The 10,795-nt window shown below is 35.5% G+C and overlaps 1 protein-coding gene across 1 annotated transcript; it reads left to right on the top strand.

Moving 5' to 3' along the window:
* The first annotated feature begins 8,859 nt into the window (after positions 1-8,859).
* On the top strand, positions 8,860-10,476 carry LOC120132408 (uncharacterized protein Mb2253c-like). Its single transcript, XM_039149174.1, has 2 exons — positions 8,860-9,001; positions 10,043-10,476. Exons 1-2 carry the CDS (start codon positions 8,860-8,862, stop codon positions 10,474-10,476), a joined length of 576 nt encoding a protein of 191 aa, XP_039005105.1.
* Positions 10,477-10,795: the final 319 nt, after the last annotated feature.

Consider the following 10,795-nt stretch of genomic DNA (forward strand, 5'->3'; position numbering starts at 1 on the left):
CTCCACGCCTACTACACCAGTACCATACCATGCTAAAGCAACAAGGTCACCATCTCCCACAAATCACGACACCTTCAACTGCCAATCAAAGTTTTTTATTTTATTTCCAATCTGTAATGGGTATATAACCTAAGCAAAAACAATGTAAAGGACAGTAAAAAAATATTGGGAATCAAACAGAAAAAGATCTAAGGTACTTTGGCCTCTTCCTTTTCATTATTATTGATGCATGTATTTTAATCTAAAAAAACGAAAATAAAGAAATAAAAAGATGAGAGAAGGAACCTGCTCACCGATCGCCTTCGGGGTTGATGTCATCAGCGAGGAGTTTTGGAGAGTCGTTTACTCGAGTCCTAGGTTACCGGTGAGTCGGGGTGGCGTCGAATAGTGTCGGTGGTCGGTCTTGGAGCGGTATGGTTCTCGGTGGAGTGAGATAGAAGGAAAAGGGGCTAGTTGGGTTCTTGGTTTCGGTCGTGATTAGGTTGGCTTGGTTACTCGGTTGGTTCGGGGTGGCTAGTTGGAGCGAACGACCACCGATATACGGTGGTCAGGACGTCGTACGCCTTGGATCTTTGGAGGGTCGGCCACCGCGTGCATTGTGGGGGGGGGGAAAGAAGGGGTTGGAATATTTTGTTTTAGGGTTGGTTATCAGGTAGAATAAAGCAAAAGAGAGGGGATATTAGGCCTCCTTTGTTTTTTTGGGAAAATAACGCTAAGGTCCCTATACCTTTAACATGTTTTTGCATTTAAGTCATATAGTTATGGGTTAATTACCCACAGGTCCCAAAACTTTAGGCAACCTTTTGAATCTTAGTTATTAAATTAGGGTTTAATTCCATCTCAATTCTCATTTTTAGCCTGTTTAGATTTTAGCCATTAGTTCTAGGGGAAAATCACCTTTAGGTCCCCCAAACTTGGTCGTGTTCTTGCCTTTTAGTCACTAGATACTTTTTTTGGTGTTTTCTTTAGTTTAGGTATCTTGTTTCTATTTTATTTTGATTTAGTCACTATTTTGATATGCCATTTACTTAAATGTAGTCACTGATCTTTAATTTATTCTATTTTAACCACTAATGAAATTTTTATTTCCTTGTGATTTGGGATTGATATTTTTATTTTATTTTTATTTCGGTCCTTACTGCTGCCATGTATAATTTGATTCTATTCTTTTTTTTAGGTTCTCATTTTGCCTTGTTTATATTATAGTCATTGTTTAAGCTTAACTTGTTGCTTAATTGGCTTTTGTTGTAAGTTATAATTTATGATTTAGTTTCTGTTTTACACTTTGAAATTGTTGTTTTGGTCTTTGTATTATCCTATCTTTTTTTTTTTTTTTGCTTATTTATTTGTTGCTTTGTTATCACATGCCAATATATCATATATTTATAATATATGTATGTATATATATAAAGAAGCATTTTAATATTGTTGTAAATGCCAATTAAAATTTATAAAATACCCTAAATTGCTCGATATTAATAATCTATATATATATATATATATATATATATATATATATATATATGAAACTACTTTCAAGAACCTTTGTCGTAGAATGGGTGTGAAAACAAATAATTTCTTTATTTTTTGTCGTATTAACGTTTTAATTTATGTTCTCAGCTTTGTCAAAGTTTTTGTCAAGCTTTTTTTGTTTCTTTTCTAGTCAAAGGTTTATATGTTTCTCCTCACACACATCACGAGCATTTACATGTCATGAGCTCTAGACCCGACCTTCGTTTCAAATAAGTCAGGGTGAATGCTTTACTCTCGTAAGAATTTATTCTTCGTATGAGTTTTAGCAAATAACCCTGGGATACACATACCTTATACCTTCGTATGAATTTATTCTTCGTATGGGTATAAGGAAGTGAATCCCCTCGAATTCAATCTGTTTATGCCTATAACGGGCTAGGATTGGGGGTATGGTAGCCCAAGGAGCCACCAGCAATAAGGACAATTCAAGTACATTTTTTTCGATAGAACCAAAACCATGTATGTAGCGAATCGTAGAATGGTCACCCTATATAAAGTCACGCTTAACCCCTGTTCGTCGATAAGTGCCAAAATAGGTGTACACGAAGGAGAAACTTACTCTAACCTTTTATTTATTTATTTATTGAACTTGTAGAATAGATTATTCCTTTCGAATAAAAGCATGTGAACTAGAAATTATATGCGGTTATATTTTAATTACATGAGGGTAGAAAACATGTTTGGGTATGACATATTTTTGATAAATTATGTTTGGGTAGATAACATGGGGGTAGGTTAAATTTGTTTACCTTTCTGTATATTTTTTACCTTTACACATTTATCTAGAATAATTGTTTTGTTTGTTTTTTTGTTTTTCTTTCTACATACTGTATGTATATAATTAGAAAAAGACGATTGATTCGTGAGTGTCGGTAAAGTTGAAAGACTTTCACGATGGAGAAAAGTTTCCTAAATAAAGAAGAGAATCTTGAAGATATGCGAAATTGGTCCAAAGCAAAGCAAAAAAAAAAAGCAAGGAGATAGTATTCCAAGGCACTATGTGTCAGAATTATCTAACTACACACCTATCTCCATCAAACAGAATGAGCTTCAAGGGTTGAAAATGATATGCGAGGGTTGGAATTTTACTGAGAATCAGGCATTTCAACAAGTTTATTGAGATATATTTCATTTGATGTATGTCATTGTAGACCCAATCTTGGTTCAAAGCATGATACAATTCTGGAATCTAACTTATAATTGTTTCACATTCAATTGAGAGGACATGACTCCGACCCTAGAAGAATTCCAGTTTTTATTAAATTTGCCGAAATTTAAAGTGGATAAGATCTATTCCAGATCAATAAAAAGGCCATCCTTCAAGTCAAAACTTGCAAAGATCTCGGGCACAAGTGACAATTGGGTGACTGATCTCCTGCATCGAAAAGGAGAAAGTGAATGAGTGATGTGGTTCCACCTGCAAAAGATAGTTGAAGCACATATGGATGAAAATATAAGAAGAGATGTACTTGCCCTATGGATCTACGGCTTGGTAATTTTTCCTAAATGTTTGGGTCTCATAGAGTTAGTTGTGGTTGACTTGTTTGAAAAATTAAAGAGAGAATTGAACTCGATTCCTGCAATCCTGCCTAAGACATTCAGATCTTTGAACATCTGTAGGAGACTAGGAGGAGTGTGCTTTATGGGTTGCGCTCAGTTTCTTACTATTTAGATAAGAAGTCATTTCTGAAAAGAATGGAAAGTTAACTATAATCGTTTCTTGAAGGATTTTTCTCCTATTGCTGAGTATATTATAAAAGATTGGCGTGATACGTCACATAAAGACCAATGGATCGACTTCCTCAGGAATCTGCAGGATCAAAATGTAGCATCGCGAACCCCATGGATGATGCATACTCAAATTTTATTAAAATATGAAGACTTTGATTGGATTATGCTTCTGGGCTATAAGGAGGAGTCAGATATGCTCCTTTGTTAGTTATGAGATAATATAGTGCTCGACAGTTTGTCCCGATAACCTATGGGATGGCTAATGTTGAGTTCAACTACAAAGAATTCAATTATAAGAAGAAGATCAAAGATGTGGCAGATCATGGAGACTTACTTTTAGAACCAAGTTAGTTAGAGTTGATGTCATTTTAATGTCTGATTATGAAGCCTGGAGAATTCAAATGGTAAGTGAAAAAATACTTTTAGCTTCTGAAGAAGGATCACTGTCAATAAAGACAAAAATAGGGGAATCAAAAGCTGACAAGAAAGAGTTGGTAAAGCAATATAAGGTAGAGAGTCGTAAAGTTTAGAAATTCAAGAAAGAGGACGGTCTGAAAGAATTGGAAGATGAGAAGAATCGAGTCCAAGGGTTGGAATCTGAGATGAATAGCATACTTGAAGATTTTGAAGAAAGAAAACGAAGAATTCAAGAGCTCGAAGAGGAAAGATAACAAAAGAATGATGAAATATGTCTGAAAGGTAGGGTTGGAATATTATCCTCGATAGAAAGCAGGCAGAGATTGGGTCATGTATGCAAAAATTCTCCACAAAAAGTCAGCAAGTGGATGAACTCACTGGCGAAATGGAAGAGTTACATATAAGGTTTGAAGAAGAGTTGAACATATCTCAAGCCATGAATGACAAGCTTAAAAGCTACATCTCATAACTTGAGCAATCTCTACTTCAAGTGCAAGTTTTGCCTGCATCCATGGACTTAAGAGTTTCTCTTGAAGAGAACAAGGCTTTACGAAAAGAAATCAGAGGGTTGAAGGGCGAGCTCTAGCGATGTCGGATTCAAATCACTAACCTGGAAAAGGAGATCAATTGTATCAATGATGGGTGGAAAGACACGTATGAATATTACCACTCTTTGGTAGGAGAAAGAGAACGTATAATGGGTGAGGCCATAGCACAAATGGGTGAAGTAGTTCGATATACTAATGAATTGGCTAACAGGGTTGAGATCATCCAACTCCAAACTAGTCCAATCTCTGAATATACGAGGGAGATCATCGCAATCATGAATGAAATTGTAGAGTTGAGCTTAAGGGCTAGACCTTATCTGTAATCAAACTCCTTTGTAATGAGAAAAACTTTTCATCAAATGAAAGTTATTAGAAAATGATTAATGCTAGGATCAACGCTTTTTATTTGTATTTACACTTACATCATTTATTCCGCATAAACATTCATTTCATCATTCGTAATACATTACTAATAACTTATTTATATTTAAGAGAAAATAAAATTAATTCATTGAGGATTATATGATAAAAGATACTAGAAAGAAAAAATAAAAATCTTCACCGCACCTGAAGCAAAACCATAGAGGCTAAGATCGAACAACTAAAAAAGGAAATGCATGAAGATTTGTCGAGGATACAGTAAGAATGGGAATAAAAAATGGAACAATCGCAGAAATCAATCATAGACTGTATCTTGCAAAGCCAAACTAGTATGGCAAATGATATTGTGGCTAAAATGTCTGGGTTACATGCTTAAATAGCAAAAGAGCCAAGTACAACATTGGTTAAAGATTCTGAACATGCCGTATCGAAATCTACCCTGAGATTGGTTATCTCGCCTGAAAAGCTTACTGAGCATCCCACAGGATCTTCTACCGTCAAAGATCAAATGGCTACAATAAAATCCCCAAAATAGCCCACATGAATACACTGCTATAGATCACAAAGAAATTGAGAAATCCAAGACTGAGGTACTAGAAAATCTGAAAGGATAGTGCAAAGACTTTTTCAAAGAAATGGGAATACAAGGCTCTCAGGATGGGATGGATGCAGTAGAATTAAGCTTGGTGCCATATTTAATTTTACCCCCGAAGTTTAAAATGCCTTAATTTGAGAAATATCAGGGTAAGACTTGTCTCGTCGCACATTTGACCATGTTTTGCAGGAGGATGACTGGTTTTGTAAAGGATGATATATTACTGATTCATTGCTTTCAAGTGAGCTTGACAAGATCAGTTGTAAGGTGGTATAACCAGTTAACCCGTGCTATGATAGGGTCGTGGAAAGATTTAGCAAATGTTTTTAAAGAACAATACCAACAGGTTACTGATATGATGCCTGATAGGGTTACTCTTCAGAATATAAAATGAAGCATAATGAAAGTTTTTGCCAGTATGCACAACATTGGAGGGATATTGTTGCCCAAGTACATCCATATTTGGTTGAAAGGGAGTTCATAACGATGTTCATTGATACGCTAAAGTCTCCTTACATAGATTACATGTTAGGGGTGGCAACCAAGAGTTTCTCCAACATTGTGATGTGTGGAGAAATGATTGAGAGAACTTTAAAAAAAAGCAAATAACTAGTGGTCAAAACTCTACGAAAAAACCCTTTGTAAAAAAAAGAATGAGAAGTAAACAATGTGAATTTCTCTATGAATAAAACTAAGGTTGGAAATTCTTCATCCCAAGGGGAAGTAAAGCTCAAGAATAATACTGAAAAGGCGTTGTTTACTCCAACTCCGATGACCTATAGTGAATTGTTCCAAGGATTATTCAAAGTACACGTGGTATCACCAAAGTTCGCGTATCTGATCAAATTACCATTTTCGAAATGGTACAATGAAAATGAGACATGTGAATATCATGCAAATATCTGAGGGCACACCATTGAAAAATGTCTTGCTTTCAAAAGGGTTATAGAGGATCTGATCAAGAGAAAAGTGGTGTCATTCAACGACTCAGAGAAACCATGTGCTACTGCAAACCCATTTCCAAACCACCAAAACCAAGGAGTTAATGATGTTGAGGAGAATTGAAGAATTAAGAGAACGATCGAGGAACTAAGAACACCATTGAAATGGGTATTTGATCAAATTAAGAAAACATGGTATTGAGTTCCATAAAGAAGTTTGTAGCTAAAAAATCAGATAGTTTTTGTGAATACCATTGCGAAGATGGTCATCAAATCCAAGATTGTCAAGATTTTAAGCAAATAGTCCAGGAATTGATGGACAAATAGGAATTACAATTTTTCGAATGATGGACAATAAAGAATGAAGGAAATGTTTATGCTTCAGAAGAGAGTTCAGGAGAAGTTGAAAGAAAATTAAAGAAACCAATTCTGGTTATATCAAAACCAAACTATGAGGCTAGCAAGGGAAGTACAACATCTAGAGTGCTGATCAAGACAACGATACCTTTTCCCTACAAAAGTAATCAGAGTGTCCCTTGGAATTATATATGCCAAATCAATGCTCCTGAGAACCATGAAGAAGAGATCGATGAAGTTGGAGGTTTCACTAAGAGTGGGAGGTGCTACGCCCTTGGTAAAGCTAAAAAAGCAAGAGCTGCTATGATTGATGAGCTCGAGGACAGGATTAATGAACCTGTCAAGATTGAGAAGGCTCAAGAATTTTTGAAGTTTTTGAAACACAACGAGTACAATATTGTACAACAACTTCATAAAATTCCAGCACAAATTTTGATGTTATCTCTCTTATTATACTCTAAGGCACATCGAAATATACTAATAAAGGTTTTTGAACGAGATCTTTGTAGGAAATGACATACATGTGGAACGTGTGGACAGAATGGTAAATCACATCAATACATATAACTTTATTTATTTCTATGATAATAAGATACCTGAATAAGGTAAAGGCAGATGCAATGCATTACACATTATCGCTCATTACAAAGGAGTTATTATCTTTGGGGTGTTAATTAACAATGTCATGCCATTTGATACATTAAATAGACTCCTAGTGGATACCACTCAAATGAGGATTTCTAGCAATGCAATGCAAGCATTTGATGGGACTGAGCGCAAAATCATGGAGAAGATAACAATACCTCTCAGAATTGTCCCCATAACCTTCGAGGTGGATTTTGTTATCATGGACATCCATCCAAATTACAAATGCTTCCTTGGGAGGCCGTGGATTCACATGGATAGAAAAATTCCTTCTTTCCTCCACCAAAAGGTTTGATTTATTACTGATGGAACTCTAGTGACCATCAAGGTAAAAGAAGATATTATCACTTCTATCACCACTGATGCACCATATGTAGGGGTAGATGAGAATGCACTAGAGTCGTCGTTCCAGTCTTTGAAATTTGTCAATGCCACTTTCATTCCTGAAGGCAAAAGAATTCCCACTCCTCAGCTTTCAAAGAACACGAAAATGCAGCTAAAAGAGACATTAGTTCAAGAAGCAAAAATTGGGAAATGTTTGGGCAAGAGACTGCAAGGCATCACTGAAGGGTTAGCCCCATCTCCTAAAAGGAATTACTTTGGTATCAGATATAGTTTAATCTATCATGATAGAATCAAGGATGCACAAAAACTCAGGGAAAGAAGAAAAGCAAGAGCAGACAGAGAAGATGTTGTTTGGGGGTCTATGGTCATACCACCTATCTTTAAGACTTTTGTAGCTGGAGGATTTGTTACCTGACATACTGAAACAGCTGTGGGATGGTGAAGAAGATGTAGTAGTTGAAGCTTTGATAGGAAGCTTGAGCATCAATGCCAACAACAAATGATTCTACTGGAGAATGGTCATTGGCATTGATTCGCCCATGCCCTCATGGTTATATTTTGAACAACTACACTGTTGAAGAACTCGTTGTATTCTATAAGCACTCTTCAAAGTAATACATAATAACAAACATGTCTCTTTTTTACCCAAATAATTACCCAAATAAAGTAGGGTTATTTTTGTAAAGACGGATTGTTATTCATCGTTACATTAATGAAATAATGAATTCTCTTCATTTTCTCCACAGAAAATATCTTATTTATTTACCTCTTTATCATAGTTTTTCTTTGGTAAATATGAAATAAAATTCTTGTCCACATATGAATATACTATTTTCCATTCACATGCCTCCAGATATCAATTGTTCGAATAAAGATATATCCAAACCACAAATTGATTTTGAAAATAACATATGTCTTGAAGAATCTGAGGGTTGTAAGGATGATGAGGAATGCGAGTTGAACCCTAAATATTTTAGAATGATAGAACATGAAAATAAACAAATTTTTCCCCATAAAGAGAAAATTGAGACAATAAATTTGGGGACAGATGAGGACAAAAATGAGGTCAAGATCGGCATGTCGCTCTCATAAAAAATAAGACAATAACGCTAAAACCTTCTACAAGAATACAAAGATGTGTTTTCTTGGTCTTATCATGATATGTCAGGGTTAGACACTGACATTGTGGTCCACAAGTTGCCAATAAAGCAAGAATGCAAGCCTGTGCAACAAAATATTCAAAGGATAAGGCCATATATGTTGTTAAAAATAAAGAAATATGTGAGGAAACAGTTTGATGCTGGTTTCCTACATGTAACAAAATACCCTGAATGGGTAGCAAACATAGTGTCAGTTCCAAAGAAAGATGGCAAGGTTTGGATGTGTGTTAACTACAAAGATCTCAATCGATCAAGTCCCAAAGATAATTTCCCGCTCTCACACATTGATACCCTCGGCGACAATACAGCTGGAAATGCTCTTTTCTCCTTCATGGATGGCTTCTCAAGGTACAATCAAATCAAGATAGACCCCGAAGATAAGGAAAAATCGATGTTTGTGACAATGTGGGGAACATTTTATTACAAGGTGATGCTCTTTGGATTAAAGAACGCAGGGGCAACATATCAACGAGCCATGGTTACTTTGTTTCGTGATATGATGCATAAAGAGATAGAGGTATACGTGGATGATATGATTGTCAAATAACAAACTGGATAAGAACATGTGGTAGTCTTAAAGAATCTATTTATAAAATTATGAAAATATCAGGTAAAACTTAACCTAGTCAAATGCAATTTTAGAGTTACTTCAGGGAAGTTATTGGGGTTTATAGTCGGTGAAAAATGATATAAATAGATCTTGATAAAGCCAAAACAATCTTAGAACTACCACCACCTCGAACATAAAAAGAAATACAGGGATTCTTGAGGAGGTTAAATTATATTTCCAAAGTAATCTCTCAGTTAACTGAGAAATGTGATTCAATCTTTCGTTTACTAAGAAAGCAAAATCCTGGAGTATGGGATGATAGTTTTCAAGAATATTTTGATAAAATCAAGAATTACTTGACAAACACTCTGGTCTTAATGCAACTAATCCCAGATAAGGAATTGATCTTATATTTGACTCTCTTTGAGAAGTCAATAGGATGTTTATTGGCACAACATGATGAAACTGAAAGAAGATAACGAGACATTTATTACCTAGTAAAAAATTCACTGGCTATGAGACTCGATATTCTTTGATCGAGAAATTGTGATGTGCTTTGGTATGGACTACTAAAAGGCTGAGACAATATTTGTTATATCACACCACTTGGTTGATATCAAGGTTGGATCCGTTAAAGTACATGATGGAATCATCGGTTCTAACTGGAAGAATGGCGAGATGGCAAATATTGTTGTCTAAATTTGACATAGTGTACACAAATCAAAAAGTACTAAAAGAAAGTGGCATTGCTAATTTTCTAGCAAGCAGAGCATTAGAAGACTATGAACCATTAAAATTAAAATTTCCAAATGAGGACTTAATGAGTATATTTGCTACAGAAGAAGAAGAAGAGGCTTTGAAGGATGAAGTTTGGAAAATGAATTTCGATGGTGCCTCAAATGTCGTGGGATATGGAATTGGGGCAATACTAGTTTCACCTGAAGGAGATAATTATCCTTTTACTAGTCGGCTCGCCTTTGAATGTACAAACAATATGGAAGAGTATGAAGCATGTATCTTGGGTATTCGAGCTACAATTGAGCACAAGATTAAAATCTTGGAAGTATTTGGTGATTCTGCTCTAGTCATTTACCAACTTCACGGAGAATGGATGACTCAAGACTCCAAGCTGATAGAATACAAGAATCTAGTGATGGATTTGATCAATGAGTTTGAAGAGATTACTTTCACCTATCTCCCACGCGAAGAAAATCGAATGGTGGATGCCTTGGCTACGTTAGCTTCCATGTTCAAGGCCAACGATCAAGATTAAATTATGCCCATTCGAATGAGTTTAAGAGAAATGACGACTCATTGTTTCAATATTGAAGAGGAAGAATATGATGGTCTCCCGAGGTATTATGACATTCTCCACTATGTGAAATATCAAGTTCCTTATCGCCCAAAAATTAATGGGGTAGTAGAGGCAGCAAATAAAAATCTCAGGAAGATCATCATAAAAACAACTTAAACATATAAAGATTGGAAAGAGAAATTACCTTTTGCAATGCTTGCTTATTATACATCTGTTTGCACATCGACTGGGGCAACACCGTTCTCTTTAGTATATAGGATGAAAGTAGTTTTGCCTG

Source organism: Hibiscus syriacus, unplaced genomic scaffold (assembly GCF_006381635.1).
Source record: "Hibiscus syriacus cultivar Baekdansim isolate YM2019G1 unplaced genomic scaffold, ASM638163v2 tig00001728_pilon, whole genome shotgun sequence".
NCBI lineage: Eukaryota > Viridiplantae > Streptophyta > Magnoliopsida > Malvales > Malvaceae > Hibiscus > Hibiscus syriacus.

Bases quoted from the DNA above. Each gene is read 5' to 3' on its own strand.
- LOC120132408 (XM_039149174.1), top strand. From the start codon at position 8,860: ATGGCAAGGTTTGGATGTGTGTTAACTACAAAGATCTCAATCGATCAA. The intron at 9,002-10,042 runs GTACAATCAAAT...TATTTGCTACAG, and splicing joins TTCATGGATGGCTTCTCAAG to AAGAAGAAGAAGAGGCTTTG.